The 22136-nt window shown below is 37.5% G+C and overlaps 1 protein-coding gene across 1 annotated transcript in view; it reads right to left on the bottom strand.

Annotated features, from left to right (window-relative positions):
- Window positions 1-22136, bottom strand: part of LOC145670651 (dynein axonemal heavy chain 1-like) — a gene marked incomplete at its 3' end in the record, with an annotated part of 1762390 nt that overhangs the window by 715334 nt on the left and 1024920 nt on the right. The window contains 1 exon segment of the mRNA XM_081739441.1: window positions 9171-9331. Coding sequence (XP_081595567.1) covers window positions 9171-9331 — 161 coding nt within the window.

The raw sequence follows: 22136 nt of genomic DNA, 5'->3' as shown, positions 1-22136 counted from the left end.
ACAAGAGCACCCTAGACAATATTATTTTGCATGAGGTACCGTTATCACGAGTCACCTAGTAGCTTTCCGTTTGCAGCCATTTAGAAACGCGAAAATAAATACCGGGTTTCTAAATGGCTTGAAATCGAAAGTAGATAAGTGAATGGTCATAGCGGTATCTCATGTAAAATAATATTGTCTAGGGAGGTCTTGTACTACTTTTTGATTATCTTTTATCTACTTGAAGATATCACAGAATTACTGTAAAATTAGCAGTATTTTAATTTCGCTTAATCACTGTTGCAGTCGCATTTCAATTCTATTTTTTCTAAGCTCAATTATTTTACAAACAAGAAAGTTTTCTTGCTGTCTGTCGTCTTATTCTTACATGTGTAATTTCTTGATCATTAAAACAACAGATTGTTTCCCTGTCCACAATCCTGTCATCACCTCACCTATGGTTAATCTATGTAGTATGCACTTTTCAACGAGATAGACGAAACTGTCGATAAACTAGGAAATAGCCCGGAAGGAACGTTGCACAAAACGATTGGAACAGTTTTGGAAGAGGTAGTAGAAGTTGGATTTCGAGACAGCAAGATGTAACAGCGGAAGCAACTATTTTGAGTTTTCTGAATGTTATACAGATATTGATCAGAAAAATGGAAACACCTGAACGAAATTGCAACTTACCAGATGAATATGCTGTTGGGCCACCTTTCGCCTTCAGAACAGCCTTGATGCGACGTGGGATGGAGGCATAGAGGTCGTGAATGGTAGCAAGTGGAATTTTACACCATTCCTCGTCCAGGGCATCGGCCAGTTCTGTGAAAGAGGATGGAGGTGGAAATCGTCGCCGGAGTCGTGTTTCCAAGACGGGCCACAGATGTTCAATTATGTTGAGATCTGGGGATTGGGCGGGCCAGGGGAGGTGTTGAACTTCATCCCGATGTTCCTCAAACCACGCTGCAACAACGCCAGCTGTGTGAATGGGTGCATTATCATCCTGGAAGATGGCGTCATTGTCCGGGAACAATATCCGGACCATAGGATGCAAGTGGTCTCCTAAAATTTCGACATAATCGTTGGCAGTGATTCGTCCGCTAAGTGCGACCACAGGACCCAATGAAAACCATGATATAGCGACCCACAGTATCACCGAGCCGCCGCCATGTTTCACAGTTGGGCGGAGACACTGCAGATCATAAGCTTCTTTGTGCGTTCTCCACACACAAACACGACCCGTGGTTAGGAATAGGGTGAAGGATGACTCATCCGACCATATCACACGTTTCCAGTCCTCAACGGTCTAAGTTGCATGGTCGCGGCACCATTTTCGGCGTGCGAAATCGTTATGGTCCCTGATGAGCGGTTTGGCCCGTGCAACACGACCCCATAAGTTCATGTCATGTAATTCGCGGTGGACTGTGATTGTCGAAACAAGGTGAGGGAGGTGCTGATTGAGTTCCTCCGTCACTTGCTCGGCAGTGGCACGACGGTTCTGCGTGACAATGTACTTTAATACCCGGCGTGACCTGTCACTCATGATTTTCTTCCGCCCACTGTTCCGCTTCCCCGATGTGGTTTTCCCGTGTGTTGTGTAGGCCGTCATCACCTTCGACACTGTTCCACGCGACACACCTAACACAGTAGCCACTGCCGTCACACTCACTCCACATAACCGCGCACGAACAATTTGCCCTCTTTGAAAATCTAAGAGGTCTCCCATTTTACACTACCTCCGTCTGCTGCAGCCACTGGACACTGCTGTTCCACTGCGCCTGACGTAGTATGGAGACCGACCTAACACACCACCACCAGCGGTCCGGCGCTGCAGGCGCCACGACACCACTGCCAACCCATACATCTGACGTGTTGTCAAGTACAGGTGTTTCCATTTTTCTGATCACCATCTGTACCTTGCTCTAGGTCTAGGGGCATTTGCTATCATTAACGTTGTTCAATTGTTGATAACAATGCTTTGTCTTCTAAAAAGTAACTTCAATCTTGGTTAAGTTGAGCACCGCTAAAACATTGGCTTCTCTACTTGAATCACGCTGCATCTTAATATACATCCACTTCACCGCTTGTTCGAAAGGAGAGATTTAGGGAACATATAAATGGACGAACGTCGACTCACCAAAAGGAACCATCAGGGAAGGAACTTCCAGAAATACGAGTGAGTACTAGTCGATTAACCAATCCTAATTACTATTTCCCTTCATACCTATTTCAACCTCTTTCAACATCACAATCTGTCTCTTTTTGGTAAATCTTCAATTTTATTTAAATGCAACCCAGGTCAGATCCCATACTTTGTGCTCTACCAAATGCAGAATTCACAAAACCATGGGCGCAACTTGTCAGTTCTGACAATCCCAATTTACTATCCATTTACACGTTATCTGAGCTATTTAACTAAGAAGGAGCGGCTGCACAATTTTTTCATGGTTTCGGGAGACTGTAACTCCGAAAGGAAGCATTTGTGCATTCAGGTTGGTCTATACTTTTTGTCTTACGGTATCTTGATGTCAGGAATCACCTTGCAAACGTTGTCGGTGTTGTTTTGAAACACCCTTTATACACATTTCCTGTGCAAGGTGAGAGTTATTTACGAGATTATGCATCTGCATATGTAACGACCAGAGGAAATATTCTAAAACGTTATTACATAAATCTTTTTAGGCCAATGAATAAAGAACTTGTGTAATCTTTCTTGCTTCATAATATTTCATTCAAATGGAATAATTCTTTAGACAGCAACACTAGTTTTAGTTTCAAAGTATGTAATCCATTGACAACTTATTGGGGATATTGTGTATGTTATTTACCCTTGAAAGTAATAGTGTTTTCGTATTTTATAAAAAGGTTTTTCAATTCGGCATCTAATTGTTATATGAGACCAGGAAGTAACTGATGCTATTAGGATAGGTGTGATTATGTTACATCATTACATAAGACTATCTATTTCATTATATAATAAGGCAATTGGCGATCTTGTGAACAAGACAATACAAGAAAGAATCAGAGACTGGTCCGTTCATCGATCCGTGTTTATAACTTTTTGTCAGTAAGAGGACTCTATAGGACAAATCTTAAGTTTAAATTGATTGACAGATTGATTATGGTTTTTTGGTGACGTCAGCAGCGAGACTATTTGTGCACGTCAAGATAAAGCAAACTACAAACATACATTGAGAAAAATCCCTTGTCCGGACAGCGGTATATCGTACAAATATACAGGATACTTATGCAACTCTATCCATCACGACTCTGGAACTCACTAAAGAAATAATAAACACTTCTGACCAGAGTATATACACTTGTTTATTAAAAACTAAATTCCAGTGTAACAGTTTCAACAACGTAACGTTGTCTTCATCAGACACTAACTGAAAGAGAGATCTTAGAGCGCAGTTATTTATGCTAAAAGTGAAGGTCCTTGTGTGCATGGGAAGCCACCTGGGTCGGACTTCCCCGGGCGTCATCTTTCGGCCACCTGCCCTGACTTAATTACCCTCCCACCTGTGTTTATCTTTTCCAGACACACCTGTTGTTTATACCTGACCAAATGCCTTAAAACATTTTCTCTTAATCTACCTCTGATGCCTATTAGAAATAAATAACAGACTGGAAATACTGAAGGCCCAGGAGCTCGATCAATCTAAACTACTTTACTGGAAACATATATTGGTATGTTAGGACAATAAAATGAGGGTATGTTAGTTTATATGTTAATAACAAACTATGAAGAAGTCTCGAGTAAAAGAATAAAGAAAAGTATTGAAAAAGATTTTATAATATTTACATTCCTTCCCATTCAAATATAACAATTTTCCTTTCATTATGGACTCAACAATTATAAATAGTATATTCACTATTGTGAAAAATACATACCCACTATTATAAAAAGTACATACTTAATAATGTCGTGTAAAATATTTTACAGTATCTGCGTTCTTTTCTCTGTTGAACCAAATGTTAACACAACTTTCTTTCCACATAACTTTTTTGTTTTCATTATTCCATCAACTACTGTCTGCCCAAATAACAAATTAAAGGAGCAGTACAAAACTATTTCTGAAATAACATGTTTGATACTGCAGAGAAGCGATGACGAAAAAATATGATAAAACATATCCACACAGTTACAAAACGGCATTATGCTTTCGAAAGCTTGAAATTTTCCTGATAAGTAGCAGAAATTCTGAGAATTTCAAATTCCCTGACTTTTGCAGAATATCCAGCTTATTCGCCACCATGTATTGCAAGTAATACAAATCTCCTCATAAGAAAAAGTAACCAAAAGCTTGCTGTAGCTTTTTTAAACGCTGATTCTTCTTTTTGTCGTTTCATTTTGTTTCATCCTTCCTTAAGTTTTCTAATTTGTGGTCTCGAAGGGGAGGGGGTCCGGACCCCCCCTGGCTACGTGCCTGTATGTGATCAAAGCTGCAATTGCGAACAATCGGAATATATAATGTCTTGCTGTTCTCGGAGTAGTTTCTGAAACCGCCGTGAGATGGCGTCAGTCCGTATTTTACAGCCACTAAATCAAAGATTTGGACATAACAGTAAAACGCGTCTGATGTTGCTATACGTTCCAAGATATTGAAGTTAAAAATCTTCATCTACGTGTTAGTCAACAATAAAGATGAACGAACTATACTGTGAATACACATAACTTTACAAAGAGTTATGTAATCACACATAAATGTTGTAAATGAAAAATTTCAATTTTACGTCCCACGATTATGTCGTGTAGGCTAAAGGAGGTAATGATTATGAGAAATGGATGGAATAAAGAAAGTGGAAGGAAACGGGAGAACTCCGAGAAAACCCACGCACATGGCGTTGTCCAAAACAAAGTCCATTTGGCTTGAGCTTTTTGATCGAACCAAGAACCCCATGCGAGAGGTGAATACTCTACCACTGAGCCAACGCGGCCCGAATATACCCATTTTATAAAGAACTATAAAACAAAATAGAATTACTTAAAAATTACATGAGCAAATACAGAACAAACAAGGTTGGCACACATCATTATAATTTTTAAAACAGAATTTATTTTACAGAAATATACAGGGTTTTCATAAAGTATGGGCGGATTTAATTCGCTTATAATTTACATAAAAATGCTCATATTGAAATCAAATAAAGTGCAAACGGTAGCGGAAGGATTAAATTTTTACCTGTAATCTGCACCAGCTCAGTTCATTCACCGCCACACCTCCAACTGGGCGCCATTTACGTCATCTGAGAACATGATGGCTGAAAGGAGAACGTCGCCATATTCCAACTGGTTGAGCATGGCGTCACAGAAGTTGAACCGGATGTCCAAATCTTCATCATGCAGATCCTGGACTATCTTGATTTTGTAACCTTTGGCCTTGATCGTCTTCTTGGCTATCTTAAACACGGTTGTCTGTGGAATTCCGAGTTCCATGGACCGTCTACGAATCGACTTCTGTGGGCTGTTGATGATGCTTTCCCTTACCCTGCTCACTGTTGCAGGCGATGTTGGCGGCCTCCCACTTCGAGGACGGTCCAGGACGCTTCCTGTCTCCAAGAACTTAGCATGCCACTTTTGGATTGCACTCTCAGTCGGTGCCGGCTTTTTAAACTCTTTGGTGAACTTTCGAGAATTGGTGATTTTAGCTCTGCGTACCACAGAACACATTGCGCCTTCTCTTTCACTGACGCCATCTTTGATACGGTAAAAAAAATAGTCTTCTCAGAGGAGTTTTTCATTTATTTATTTCTTTAAAAGACACACACACCAATACAGCTTAGAACTTACTTTTAACAGTGAACATTGAAACAACAATGAAAACAACAATGGATGGAATTTGGTAAGAAACTGACCCTTGCCCTCCCTCTCCCTCTCTCAACGTGTTCAGAGTTACCGCTTATCTAACAGTGTTGCCAACTAAAGATTTAATCCTTCTGCTACCGTTTGCACTTTATTTGATTTCATTATGAGCATTTTTATGAAAATTATAAGCAAATTAAATCCGTCCAGACTTTGTGAAAACCCTGTATATATGCATGTCAGCTGCTGCCTGAAGGAACGAAGAACACTATCTCCATTTAAATATAACACTATAGGCAGGTAAGTACATAACTTTGTTCAAGGTAACCATCTTAGGTATGTACATCATAATAGTAGTATATTTCTGTAGTAAGGTGCACGGTGGCTCTGTGGTAGAGCGCTTATCTTTGGTGCGTGAGGTCTCGTGTTCGATCTCCGACCAAGTATGTTTGTGGTGGACAACAATATGTCCGTAGGTTTTCTCGGGGTACTCCCGTTACATTTTTATTCTTCCAATTCTTAAAGCAGGGTACACCAATACATATAGGATGGATCAATTACCAATATGTGTAATATATGCGCATGTGTGTGTTACATGGAATTTTGAATTCTTCTATAAATATCAGGGGAAAATTTTCTATGATAGATTGTCTTAAGATTAGACCTTGGAATTATCGAAGTTATTAGTATATCAGGAAGTGGTGGTTGCTCTTCTACGGTACGTAAAGAAAAATAAGACAGTAGATTTATTAGAAGCAAACGTCTCTCACTACAATTTTAATTGAAGGAAAGAAAGAAAGCACTGAAAAAGACTTATTGACATCTTATAATTATTTCTGTCTGTCAAAGGAACGTAAAAAAAGATAAATATAAAGTTTCATAACATTACTTTTCTAAGAAGTATGGTTTCTAAGAAGCACAATATGAGGAAAATATACTACAGGGATAAAGTTTAGTTTGAAATATTTATGTGGCATATAATCAGGAAGTAAGAAACAGGCATTTTCCTGAAATATCGAAGTTCCAATCCATATTCTTCCTCTACATCTGACGAAATTTTGAAATATAAATTGCGACAGCAGACAATTAAAGACTCATTTGTGTTCTATGTCACTTAAATAGGATAAAAAATTCACCAATATTCAACGATCAAATGTAGCATGAAAATTGGCAGAAACGCAACGAAAAGTACCAAAATTAGACACTGAGATATTATATCCAGCTATACAATACAACTTACCTGCTGTACTGTAGAGCATTACTGTACTCTGCTGGAGAAGGAGACCCTTGTCCAGTCTCCAAAAGGGTGACTAACACTAACTTAGCCATTCCGTTCGGGAGTGTAGATGATACCTCAGAATGATATTTTGAACGTTACTGAAGTAGCAGGGCGAGGAATGACCCCACATAGCACACTACGTCCCTGGGATGTCCCATTTTGATCCCAATCATCCCATTCGGTTCCCGGGATTATCGGGACAATGAGAAGACATCCCATGGACGTCCTACATGGGACGTCCCAGATGGGACAGGAGGTCCGAGGGAAAACCAATAGACATCCCTTGGTGGTCCCGTTGAATAACCCGTGTCCCGGGATATTAGCGGACATCTGGATCTCCCGCGGAAATCCTGTGGATGTCATTTGTGGGACACAAATCCGGGAGTACATTCGGATAATCCCGGGATGTCCCGTCGGCCCTTGTGGGCTCAGTCTCGGACATTCCGTGGACGTACTTGTGCTATGTGGGACGCTGTTATGTTTGCACCGACGCCGAGGGACGTCATTTTGAACATCTGTGAAGCTGGGTGAGTACTTTTCCTACCATTTCAATGCACTAACTCTTTCACATAGCAGAGTTTATTCCTTGTTGTCTTTAGCGGATTCGTAGCTACTTTTTGTACTAGTTTCTGGAGATATTTTTCTTTGTTCACGATATCGTTGGGAATATGCAGTTAGCTCACTTTGATCCATCCTTTACCTTCTCACGCATGTTTTGCTGCACGGAACTAGCTTCCCAAAATCATTTTTCTTATTTTGCGAGATGCTTATATTGACGTCCTGGACTTGTCTGCTACTGATCTCGTAAGCAGTCGTACCATATAATTGTTCTACTGTCACATGTCTGGATCGTAGTTTCTAATCTCAGATTGCTTCTTTCGTGATTGTATGTCATTCCTTATCAATGCTTCCCATAGTCACAGTTCCCATCCAATCCGTACAAAAATGCTTAAGCAGAACCATATTTGCCCTTCATTTTATTCAGGTCTTGGACATATTTCTACCCGAAACAATTTTATTGCGTACAATTGGCGATTTCTAGTCGATTTTTTTTTTGTTTCAGATGTGCAAAATATCCTACTTTCCCTACGGAGTTACCTCTGTACCTCCTCTTCTTCTAATCATTTTCTACAATAATAAAATCTCAACTACCAATAATGCATATTGCCTTTGCCCAGACCTTAAACCGACATTTTGTTCCTGATTTATGGCTATTTTTGTCTCGTTGCAACAAGTTTTCGGTGGCCTTTATCTCAGAAACGACGCAATTCCGGGACACTATTCTTCCAATTCTCAGACTGCTTCTTTTGTTATAATCTATCATCACTCCGAGTTTGTCCGCAGGTCGCGGGAATAACCTATATATATTAAGAAAAAGACAAGTTTCATATCTGTTGCTGCTTATATGTAGTAGTTTATTTCCTGTTGGTGTCGGTTATATGTTTTCGTGTCGTAACCCGTTTTGTTCATTCCATTGTAAGGTCGACATGTTAGAGGAAATATATGTTCCGTGAAGATTGACCGGATATATCGCTCGAGTTTTACGTTTCTGATTATTAGACGGATGCAGGAGCTCTATTATTATGTTTTCCCTATTTTTTCAGAGTTCCATTTTAATGTCAACCATTTTGGTTTAGCGTTATGCATGACACGTGCTTCTAATGTTATCAAATCCACATGAACACATTAACGGTGAACATGCTATAGAACATATGTAGACTGAATTTAAAATCTGTGCTAAGTGACAAAAATGGAAATGATCGGTTTGATGCTAAAATGTGGTCTGTGTGCCTAAAACTGCTCAATAAAAAACTGGCTATTTAGTATTCACTGTGGAAGTAGTTCAAATAATCCCCAGAAATATGCATCAGTTCTGAAGTAGCATCTGGACTATTTACTCAATATTTTCGTTTTTGGCACTTAACACGGATCTTATATCCAGTCTACATATGTTATTACTTCTTGAAACTAATATATCAAATTCTGCGAATACTTTCATGAAGAGGACTTTCTGCAGTGTTATCAACAGTTTATGACGTTCCCTGTAGACATTATTTCGCTTAGAAAGAGAAGATTTCAGAAATGTACTCAAAGAAAACTTACCTTGCTCTCGTTCTCCATTTCAGTGAAGGAGATGAAATGATAATGTCTCAAGAGTCGTGCTGTCACAGGGTTTCTTCCTCCACCTGGAGGACCCATGGCTCCAATGAAATTCACATCCACAATTTGTTTAAACTCTCCAATTGATTTTCGATCATACCATCCTTTAGAAAACAAAGATAGTTGTTAATGACAGTTCAAAACGTTATATTATTACTATGTTATAAAACACGATAACTTAGTAGTACAGCACTTACCTCTGGTAGAATTTGCTGCAATTTATGAAAGGACTATGTGATTATTTAGTAGACAAGATGTCTCCTGTACCTTAGTAGATAAGGATTTATATCGGGTTCTCCCGACTTAATACTGTTTTGACCTGATTTCCTTGACATAGAAACATATTGATTTCGTGCCCATTTTTGACATAATTCCTTGTGATATTGGTTGGGAAGAATAGAATTTTGCGTCTTTATCAACACCGATGCTATATAAGATACAAATCTACAGCTTAACCCTAAACTGTATTTTGATGTTGATAAGAGTAATAAGGATATTCCTAAAATGTATACACTAGCGAATGTTGCATACTGAACCATGCGGCATGCATCAATGGAGAACAGTTTTTATCTCACAGCTGCCATTGAGTTGCCAAGGCCTGAACGAGAGTATCACTGAACACACTGAGAAGAACACAGAGTGCTATATATTAGCTATAAAATGGTTCACCAATAACTTTTTTCCTTATAGCTAAATGGATTCTGGGAGGCGTTTCGGAATCCTGGATATCACATGATTTCTACTATGACTGACACCATTCTTTGTTTTGACCAGTTTGGTACTACCATGATGACATATGGTTCAATCCTATAACTTGTCACCGCACAAGTAAGAATATGATGTCATATGGTTCAATCCTCTAACGTGTTACCGCACAAGTAAAAGCATGATGCATATGGCTCAATCCTGCAACTTGTCACCGCACAAGTAAGAACACGATGTCATATGGTTCAACCCTGTAACTTGTCAACGCACAAGTAAGAACACGATGCTATATGGTTCAATCCTGTAACTTGTCGTCACACAAGTAAAACCATACAAAAAACATTATTATTATTATGTACTATTTAGATTTATCTACGTAATTCAAAAATATTTCATCCTCGTCACAATAATGCTAATGGTCGACATCAGGTGGACATAGAAAACTTCAAAAAAGTGTAAATCACATATAAGATTTACATATACTAAGAGAACAACAATAAAAATTAAAACAAGGTTGGGAAAAGGATAAAGTAATAAATGATAAAATATACAACAAGAAAATAAGTTAAAAATAGTAATATTAAAAGCACGTAATACGAGAAATCTCAGAGCACGTTAGCTATTGCTATTCCACGAATAAAGTGAGAATGTGCTCAATACAGACCACCCACACTATCTGTCAAAACCTGACTAAAATACTTAAGCATTCTTGAACGTTCTGGAAGGTCTGCTAATTACGAGCACTCTGTAAGAATGTATCAAATACTCAGCGAGGCGATACAGTCTTCAAAATGCGTCCTCTTATTCTCACACAATAAGTAAGAATGTGTAAAATAAGAGTGTTCGAAGAGCTGGCAAGTCAGGGTTACTTCATCTTGGCGACTAATTAACTGAATGTTGTAATAAACCATGATGAGTTCTCCTTCTAGATATTCAATATAGATACACTTCTTCTTAACTTATAAAATTAACCTTAATTTTGTTGTAAACAGTGAAAGAACAAAAATAACTACCGTTTCTTTTTTTTCTTTCTTTTTTTTGAGAGGATGCTCTACCGGAAGACGTCTTCATAGTAAGGTTCTAATTAACCCTTTAATTAGTAAGCATTGATAGCATTATCATTAAAATATTTAGTTTGCTTTCATGGTTGAACCATCTCTTCCTGATCATAATTTCGTAATTTTAAAAGTGTTTTTGTACTTTGTATATAAAATACAGGATGTTTATTTCAAAGCAACATTGCTATAAAATAGGTCTTTTATGTTGCTACTGAGCAGCATTGTCCTATTATGGTAAAATATCATAAGAATACTTTCAGTAATTAGCAGCAGTTTCGTTGAAATATCTTCCTACACAGCAAGAAATCACAAATAAACAAAATATATATATATAAAAAAAGAACTTTCGCGGAGCGTAGGAGATAAAGCTTCTACAATACTAAGTTTGTCTGTCCCTTGTTGACGAAGATTAGAAATATCTAAACAAGCGACCCGGAAATCATGTATGTGAATATTTATATGAAAGCATTAATGCCAATTTTAAATGACCACTGAAGTTATACGCAATAGAATGCGATGTTGCTTGAGGGAAACTGTCAAATAAAGGGTTAAGTAATGTTGAGGTAACTTCAATTTGCCGATTTTCAAGATAATCTCCAAGTTATGTTGTGTCCTCTCTTTTGTCACGCACACATAATAACAAACCCTTGTGTATTTTCAAATTGACAGTCATCACATCTATTTAAACGAGCAAGCCGACAATACCATAAAGTAGGAAAACGAGAAATCAACTCTGCGAAAGATAAAAGGAAACAAAAAGGAATTGCAATCAGAGATTTCTGCCGCGAAATGAGTGCTCTTAAAATGACAAAACTCTCCATTCGGGACTGGAGTCTCCCATATCACTATTAACACATATAAATATATATTCACTGTTCTCGGTGCACAAATTGATTTTTTTTTCGCACGTATAGAAATGCACAGGAAATGTGGAGCAGACATTGAAATTTTCGTAAAGTAAGTAAAAAGTAATGACCCACATTTATTTTACAGTAAATGTTTAAATATAGATAACAATATTGTTATATCCATCTACTATACACGTTATTTTTCTGTTTCTTTGTTTGCTATAGAAAGTGCCTTATGACATTTTGGAACAATGGGGTGTTTACTGTCCCTATATCAGCTAATGGGTTGTTTCATCAATCATGTTTTCATAACACTAATCGCACTCACTGCCCTCCAGACAAGAAGCCTTCTAGGGCCTTTTCAAACTAGCTTAACGACTCACCACAGATTGATTCCCTTTAGCTTCTTGTGATCTTTGTGTGTGGGTCTTTGAGGAATCCACCTTGCACAAACCTTCGAAGAACCCAGTTTGTGGATAATGTCTATTATAGTTCCTTTGCTCATTGACAGGGTTTCTGACAAATGACGACATGTAATACGGCGGTCGGCGGGAGTAATTCTATTGACACGTACCAACATGCCCGGGTTGGTTGATACGGAACGAAGTCCAACACAGATGATGACATGCTTCAAGTTCATCCCGTTTTGAACCCGTAAGTCTTTCAAGTCACCGTCCAATCGTACCCTTGTTCAGTACAGATTCTCCATAAGATAACACACAACTGTCTATCAGTGTTCATCACACATTCATTCTCGGCGACTAAAACTTCAATTACCACAATTTGTTTATAACGAACGTCACACACTGTCAAACTATAGTCACTGCTATACTATTACACCTGTCAGTCGAACGTGAAACTTCGCACAATAACTCAGGAAGCATCACAATCGGTCTGAGAGAAAACATATTTCAACACAAGCAAGGTATAAAGAGGAAACAAATAGGGGACATTATTTTTCGAACAACCCTTATATAAGAAGGCAGAAGAAAACGAGGTCTTTGATATATATATATAATTCTGTTTAGTATACTATGAGAGTAGACGCAGAGGGGTTGCCAAGGTAATTTTTCGTTACTTTTTTAATGTAATTTTCACATAACTTACTATTAATTTAAATTACGTAGAAAACTGTTTTTTACACAACTCAAGAAAACTATTTTTTTAAAAAAGAAAACTTAAACCATTCAAAAACAGGACAGTTAAAAGCAGAACAAAAGACACAATTCTTCAAACTCCCTCGTTGCATCATCTGAAGCAAAGTTTAAACTTTCAGAGTTCATAATAATGACAGAGATTGTTAAGAAGAACATGTGTAGCGTGTAGATGATATTATTTATTATTCACTCTGGTTACAGACTGCCAAATGTACAAAGCATTGAAAACTGAAAGAGACAAAACAGCCGGCAACAAGTGTGAAGTGGGATGTTTTTTTTTTTCTGAGTGCATAAAGTCGCAAGTTGTGACGATCTCGACGGTACATGGATACCAAGAGCAAGTAATACATTGTATCCTCATCAACCTAAGTGTGTTCCACCCGATCGCCTTGAGGTGTATGTGTCCACGACTTATGTATAGGGAGGCAGGTTGCATAAGAATCCGTGTTGGAGTTGTTAATTTGACTAGGGAAGTAAGACGTAGTATCGGTGCGATATCATCTCTGAGAAGATCCGATTCGATTCAATTTGATTTCAGTTTAGCATTTCTTTCAGCAACAAGGTTATATGAGACGTGGATCTAATGATTAATGTGGAATCCGAACCAAATGAGCTCCTACTCCATTTAATTTTATAGTCGGATTTCTTTGTAGTTTTGTGCCGAAAATTAGATATTTGGTTTTCTTTGATGATATCCTTAATTTACTCTCCATACTCAATTCTTCAAGTGTTTCTGTTATCTTTTTAACTTTTTCTTCTAATTCCCTTCGGCTGTTTCCTGATGTTGTTATTACGACGTTATCGGCGAATTACACTATTTTATCGACTTCTTGCTTTTTGTTTATTTTTTCCATAGTAGGGGTCCTAATATTGATCCGTGCGGGCATCCTTTCTCTGTTTTAATTACTATGTCGCCCTCTTCATTGGGTATTATTATTTTTCTGTTTTCTAGATAGTTTCTTATCAAATTCAGTAAGTATGCTGGCATTTCCAGTTTTTTTTACATTTTCAATCAAGGATGGAAACCATAAATTATCAAATGCTCCTTCGATGTCAATGAAGAGCGCTAATACATATTTCTTTTCGTATATTTTTTCTTTGATATCATCTGGAAGAGTATTTATGGCGTCTTCTGTTGATTTTCCTACTCTGAATCCAAATTGTAGTTTGTCTTCAGTTACGTTTCTGTATTTTTGAATTCTGTTTAATATTACTCTCTCAAAAATTTTTGATATATTTTTTAATAAGCATATAGGTCTATATGAGTTTACTTCTGATGGATCCCTTTCTGGTCCTTTTGAGAGAATAATTAATTTTGATGCTTTCCACGGCTCTGGAATTTCTTGTTTCTTTATTAGTAAATTGAAAAGCTTCGTTAGGTAGGGGACCCATAAATCTTTAGTCTTCTTGTATATTTCGTTTTGATGCCATCTATACCCGGAGATTTCTTGTTTTTAAGTTTTCTAAAGATCTTTTTCCATTTCTTCGTTAGTGACTTTGTCCGATTCTGGTACAGTTTCTGTATGTTGTTCACCCATTTTGTTTCTTAGTACTGTGTTTCTTTCTGTGTCGTTATTGTTTTCATCTCTGGGAAAAAATTCGCTAAAACTTTTAGAGTTTCTTCTCTGTTTGAGGTGTATGATCCATCTAATTTCTTGACTGTATTACTAATGGGTTTATTTTTTGTGTTATGAGTTTGTATGGAACACCCCATGGATCTATTTCAATATTTTTCTTGAGGTAAAGATCCCAACTTCTTTTCTTAGCCTCTAATATCGCTTCCTTATATTTATTCTTTGCGTTTCTATATTTTTCTAATCTTCTTTTCTTTAGTATTGGGTTAAAAGTTGCTTGATAACTTTTCCGGGATGACGTTGCAAGTCTTTTTAATCTTTGTAGTTTAGGTGTCCAAAAGTCATCATATACTCTTCTTTCTTGACTTTCCGGAGTAGCCTCTTTTAAAGCTTTTTTGTTGCTTGTTCAATTTCGTTGATTATTTCGGTCAAGTTTTTATCTTCATTCATTTATTTAGTCTTGAAGGATAGCCCCCTCAGCTTAAGGCAGCTTCGCGAGACTTTGTTATAGAAAGGACCTCCAGTCCAGTGCGACCTCGGGAAGGATAGGTGTACCCGTAGTCCAGAGCGACCTCAGGGCGTTGTAGGTGATTTGATCAGTTGGACGACTGATGCTGGGTCCCTCGATGGTCCGCCTTTTATCTATCCTCTTCGGGTCCTTCTGTGAGGTCCGTCTTCTTTCGGCGATTCTCGATGTCTTCTTCTGCTCTTCTGTTTATAATCAATACCACGTGTTGTGTTGACATGTAATCTTGTTCTGATGTGGGGATCCTTACACACCCCACACTGAAAAAGTATAATCTGGAAGATTATTTTGTAGAAAACATAATTGTTATTAGTGAAAGGTAACTGCACCACAATAATGACACACTTGAGATACTGTTTAGACACTAAAAAACACTGTGAGCACTATAAAATACAGAAAAATCACTGTAAGAACACTTGTTGCGAAATATACATATAATGGTAATAACACTTTTACTTCTGTCCCAGTGAAGCAGGATCAAGGCAGTTTATCATTTCCGTCAAAGTGGGCAGAAGTGATATCACTGTGATTAATAAACATATACCAGTTTATTAAGGGTCGGTCTCTATGGGTCACATCCGGTATGAGTAGTCTATATTGGTGCAGTCTCACTTTCGTAGATTAATAGGCGCCAATGAATTTAGTCTTTCTAATGGGAACGATATGTTTAGCCAATTGGTTAAGTTTTGTTTTGTAACGGGACTTATGAAAGACGAGGCACAAATTAATTATTATTAGAACGAATGAAAAGAGAAGAATCAGTTTTGGAATTTGGTAGCTTCTCTTCTTGAAAATAAAAAAAGAATGTGAATTTTTGGTCACTCTGTATAATGTAGTCAACATTATAAACATCATGTATAAGGAGGAAAAATAACGTAATAAACATTCATGTACGTTCACATTGAAGAAGCGATGAGAGAAGCAAGAAAACGTTGTATTTCGACCTTGCAAATATTAATGACTTTTGAGACTAAAAAGGAAAGAAAAATGTGTTGATCTTGCATTCTGCGAGAAGAGCGCAAATACTAATGTAGCGAAATTGAATAATTGAATGAGATACAATTTATAATTGATATAAAGAAGTGCGAATTTATGTTAGTGCATGTTTTTCTTCGTTTCTTCTGTTGTTGGTTCCTCTTCTGTTCCGGGTGAGTACGTGGAATTTTCTCTTTCTTCTTCTTCTTCTTCTTTTCTTCTTTTTCGTTTCTTCTTCTTCTTCTTCTTCTTCTTCTTCTTCTTCTTGAATTTGTGCCTCTGTCTTCTTAATGTTGTGTTCCCTCAGTTTGGTCCTCGTAAAATGGTTTTAAACGGTCCACCGCAATTTCTTGAATTCTGTTCTTGAATTTAGATGGTAATTCGACTCGATACAAATTTGAATTAAGCTTCTCCAAGATTCGTGCCGGGCCTTCATAGTGAACGGTAAAATGTTCAGGTAAACCAATCTTTCTTGTAGGATAATATACCAAAACAAGGTTCCCCTGTTTTATAAGTTGTTTGTCTATGGCGTTTATCGTAAAACTGTTTTTCTTTGTTGTTTGTTTTTCTTTGTTGCAGGTTACTTCGTACTTTCTTCCTGATGGTCGCCAGATTATCTCTGTCAATTTGTATATGTTGCCTTGATTCAAGTGCACATTCTGTAGGGATCCTAGGTTCGTAACGAAACAATAAGAAGCTTGTTGAATATTTGGGCCCTCCTTGTATGTAAGTATTGATGCCAAAAATAACGTGCGATAACCATCTTTCCCAGTCCGTATGGTGTTCTTGTAAGAAAAATTTAAGACAATTCTGTATGATTTTATTGATCTGTTCTACTAATCTTATGGAAGCATGATTATATGCAGGTGAGTAGTTATAGACGAAATCGTACTTCTGCGCTAAATTTTGTAAACGAGTCGCTCCATGTAGTGGATGTCGATCCCAGTACAGCGTTGTAAATGCTCCAAATTTGAGGATAATATCATGTTCCAAAAATTTCTCTATATTTTCCGCGTTTATGGCGTCTACTGTTTTTGCGATCACAAATCGTGTAGCTAGTTCCATGGCTACAAGTATGTACTTATTTCTTCCTTCTCTACTTGGGAAAGACCCTAGTTCGTCATATATCCATGTTATTGCTTTCTCTCCTACCGGGTGATGTAGTAGTTCGGCCTGCTTCTTTTGTGGTAGTTTCTTTAAACGTTGAAAATCCTCGCACGTGCGTATTTTGTGAGCAAGGTAATTTTTGAGATGCGGCATATAAAATTTCTTGATGGCGGTTTTGTACGATTTTGAAAGCCAAAATTGTGGATTGGTCGCGTGGCGTTGGAAGGTTGTGAACCACAAATTGACAAGCGATTTCGGTATAAATAGAAGATATAGTAAGCCATAATCAGGGTGGTATTGTTTTCTATATAATATGCCGTTTTTGAGACAAAAATCCTTGCTCATCTGACCGTGGAGATCTTAACCGGTTCCTTCCCCTCTAAAACAGAAATGATGTCTTTGTAATTGTCATCTCTACGCTGTTCTCTTACGATGTTGGATAAAAGATTGTTATCTCCTGCTTCTACAATATTAACTTGAAGACTATGGGATTTAACACTACAGTACTCGCATGAAATTGTTGAAACATGAGTGCTCGCGCGGCTTACGATTGTAGTCCATTAGATAAATACATATATCTTAGTGGTTATCCAATCGGTATTTTTTACATTATTTTGGTGGGTTTTCACAAGCAATAAAGAAGACATTTCAGTGCAAACATTTTGTTTTTTAATGCACAAAAAGAATTAGAAGACAAAACTTTAGAATACGTATGCAATTTACTATATTTTTGTAAATGTTCGTTTATTTTCTTACTATTTGATTAAAAATTGAAATAAAAGAGGAAATTTGCATTTAAAGTGTTAAAAACTGTAATATAAGTAAAAAGAAATTGTGAAATTGTTTGAAAGTTTAACTTTTACACTTGAAAACAAGGTCAAAAGTAGGCAAAATTTTGGGTGTGTCATTCATAAGAGTCAGTGCAAAGAGTGTTCTTGTGGTCATAGCAGATCCACTTACTGCACCTGAAACATCTTTTCCGGGTACCCTTGTACAGTACCATCTTCCACAAAAAGGTTTTATAAGTTCTATAGCCACAGATTGCAGGAGGTCTTTACGGTTATTATTTGCTTTGAAAACAATGAGAACGTTTACTCCACCAACGTTTAACACGGGGAAGAAGAGAGTGATTGGCCATCTTTGCGAATTCCTAGCTGTATCACACTGGCGACACAATTTGTCCAATATGTCAACTCCATATTTAGTGTTGTTCTATCTTAATAACTATGCAGTGTAGGTATGATGTTATGACGCTGTGTTCGCGTATTTCTTAGGTGCACTAGATCAATATACCATCTGGTAATTATGTCTTTACCAATGTAAAATTCCCCGTGAAACCTGTCTTCCGGGATAACACCGTTCCTTTCTTCATCTTCTATTTCTTCCAAATCATCACTACCACTTTCTTCAGAGTCACTACTCGACAACATCTTCCTCTATTTCATCTTTGTCTTCTATACTCAAAACACTTTTGCCGTCACTTTCAGTTTCTGTTAGCCACTGTCGTATCTGTTCTTGCTCTGACATTTTAAACCAACATATATCACATATATTTGAGCGAATAATGTAAAATAATACATTCAAAACAAGAACAGTTAAAACGTTAGACAAAAAACAAACCATCACGTCAGTACCCGCACGGATTACAATAGTAGTCCATGAGAAAATAACAATCCGTATAACATCAATGCGTTGACTTTGGGTGCTATCACTCGACTAATGGTATTCTAGAAATGGGGGAGGAAGATAGACGACCGCTCAAGGTCACAAGTGTTGCCAACCCTCAGATACCAGAAAACTGAAAACCACTGGACTACAATAGTAATCCGCGCGAGCAGTGTAGTGTTAAAAACATGGTATTCTTCACCCTTTTCTTCGTTATTTTCTTCTTTTCCATCGTCTTTCCTAACATCTTGGGTTTGTTCAAGCCTACTGATTATGTCTGCTGGATGTTTGGACCCTGGTAAATACTGTATATCAAAATCATAATCAGCTAGGAATAGCTTATATCTTATATATTTCCCGATCTTGTCCGGTTGAGTGTTCATCGTAGCTATACACTTTGCATCTACGTACAGATTAAATTTTCTATTTAGTAAAAAATAACGAAATTTGCGCAATGTGTATATGAGAGCGTACAACTCTTTTTGCCATATGCTAGCTTTCTCTTCGCTTTTCGTTAGCCTCCTAGAGCAATAGGCAACCACCTTCTCAGTGTGTTTTTGGGTCATAACAAGCGATTAGTCTTCCTACCTGAGTTCGACTACTACCGCTATAGACGCGGATTTCTAGCGAGTCGTCAAAATGAGCGAGTGATGGGGCGTTTAATATGTCTTCTTTTAATTGTTCAAAGAGAACATCATGCTTCTCCGTCCATTTAAACTTAGCTTTAGATGTTAGTAACTACTGAAAAGGCTCAATGTTCAGTGTAAAGTCTTTGACGTGCAACCTAACGTATGAACATAGGCCAATAAAGCTTTTGAGAATCCGCTTAGTAGTCGGTCTCTTAAAGTTTCGTATCTTAGCTATTTTTGGAGATATTTTAATGTATTTTTTGGAGATATTTTAATTAACAAGATGTCCTAATACGTTAAGTTCTTGGTAGCCAATGTGTGTCTTCTTGGGTGATGCCCGAAAATCGTGTTTCCTAAACTTCTGAAATAATAATTCTAAATCCTGCAGGTGATGTGGAAAGTTATATGAACTGGTGACAAGATCGTCGGCAAAATTTGTAATTCTGTCTGGTAGTCCTTTCAAAATCATCCTAGTAGCAACAAACAAGTTTTGACTTGATGTACAATGGCTCATCGTACATCTAAAAACTTCGTACCTGATTTTCTACTATGATTGAGCTCGAAAGTCATATATTTACAGCTCTTAGGATGCAACAAAGTATGGAAGTAGGAATTCAAAAGATCGACAATTGTTATGAAGTTTTTCCCCTTTATAGAGTTTAGAACGTCCTCTGTTGATTGAAATGGCACCGATAAGTACTTGGTATAACTATTATATATATCTGTAGATTTAGAACTATCCGAAATTCCTTCATATTAGGTTTCTTGAGCACAAGAAGTGGAGAAGAAAATTCATTATTATCTGTAGGCATGATTATTTTTGCCTTGATAAGGTCTTGAATCTGTTTATCTACTTGACTTCTAATATGTAATGTAATCGGTGGGGAACGGTCATAGAATACGGCAGATTTAGAAATCCTAATTTTATGAACATATCCCTTAAAATATCCGATGTCATCAGGGGCATACGGAAAAACGTCTCAATATTTAAATAGTAAGTCATAAACTGCTTTTTTGCTTTCTGTCCAGGTCGGGGTTAACGTCAAAGAGCTCTTTATTGAAAAGTGTTTTTGTGTATTTTAAGTATCCTTCCGTTTTCTCTTTTGTCTTAAATTGATACGCTTTTTCTAAAAAAAAAAAAAAAAATGGTTCTTCTAAGGCGTTAAAAGAGATTTCGTTTCCTTCTTTGAGAACCGCCATTGGTGTATTCCTTCTTAAAGTGACGCTATTGCCATTGGGATTTGAAATTAACATTGTCATCTTGTTTGTTTCTATCTTCTGGTAGAAAGCATTTAACCTATGCTTCTCGCATAGTCCAGGAAGCAGTGATACATACAAATATTCTTTATCAGCTATTTTTTTCTTTCCTGCAACTTGTTTACATGTATGAGAACGAAGAGGTAAAGTTATTTGCTTAGTCATGTATAAACAATTCTGACCTTTCTGCGAAACTATCTGAGTTGTAAAAGCTAACAATTTATTTTGCCTGCTTTGCTGTGGTAGCTCCGGTTTCCTTGGTCGTTTAAAGAAAGAGATTGTATTCTTATTAAGTCGATGGTGGAATGCGAACGTTGGAGAGAGTAAATTCCTATAATTATTGGCATTGTCTTGTCAATTACTCTAAAGCAATGAATGAATGTAGTATGTCCGATTTTAAATTTTATTAATGCTATCTGGTTCAAACAAATATTATTTCCTGAAATTTATTTTATTATTTTCTTAAATGGAATGAGACTTGTCCCAGGGGGTACGCCGTCGGTTGGCCAGAGGGACACCGTACTTCCTCTGTCAATTATCGCATTTTGACGGCCTGATTTAGTTTTAATTGTTAAATGCGACCTGTTTTCATCCTCTAATGCAATGTTTTCCCGTCTTTCTGCCAATTGTTCCGATTTTTCTTTTATTACAGGAATTTCGTAATTTTTGCCAGTTTCTCTTTGGTCTTCCTGTTCAGGGTGATAATGACTGACAGTCCCTTTCTCAAGGGATTGCTTTATGCGTTTTTTGACGCTTGTAGCAAAGAGATGCACCAGCGTCTCCCCCATGTAATGATTTTGGTAAAGCCAATAATGGACCGAGATTTATCCCCTTCACTAATTTATTATAAAATTTGTTAAATACAAAACGTCTTTGATTACAAAGAGTAAAACAGTGTCTATCTCGTTATATCCACATGAGAGGAAGTAGGTGTTTGCACGGTGACCCTTCTCTCAAGGCAGTCTCCAAGGCACCTGACGGTTCTGGTGAGTCTTGAAGGATAGCCCCCTCAGCTCAAGGCAGCTTCGCGAGGCTTCGTTGTAAAAAGAACCCGTAGTCCAGTGTGACCTTGGGAAGGATAGGTGTACCACTAGTCCAGTGCGACCTCAGGGTTGTGTAGGTGATTTGATCAGTTGGACGACTGATGCTGGGTCCCTCGGTGGTCCACCTTTTATCTGTCCTCTTCGGGTCCTTCTGTTAATTCCGACTTCTTTCGGCGATCCTCGGTGCCTTTCGTGTCGGCCTTTCTTCTGCTCTTCTGTTTATAATCAATAGCACGTGTTGGGTTTACATGTACTCTTGTCCTGATATGGGGATCCTTACAATATTTTTAACACCTGGAACAGAAATATGAATTCCCTCTGACTAATTTATACCTTCATTTTAGACAACACTGTACGTACGAGTT

Source organism: Thermobia domestica, chromosome 14, assembly GCF_964235325.1.
Source record: "Thermobia domestica chromosome 14, izTheDome1.hap1.1, whole genome shotgun sequence".
Lineage (NCBI taxonomy): Eukaryota > Metazoa > Arthropoda > Insecta > Zygentoma > Lepismatidae > Thermobia > Thermobia domestica.
Note: the sequence above shows the minus strand (reverse complement) of the source record. Positions and strands in the feature narration are given on the sequence as shown.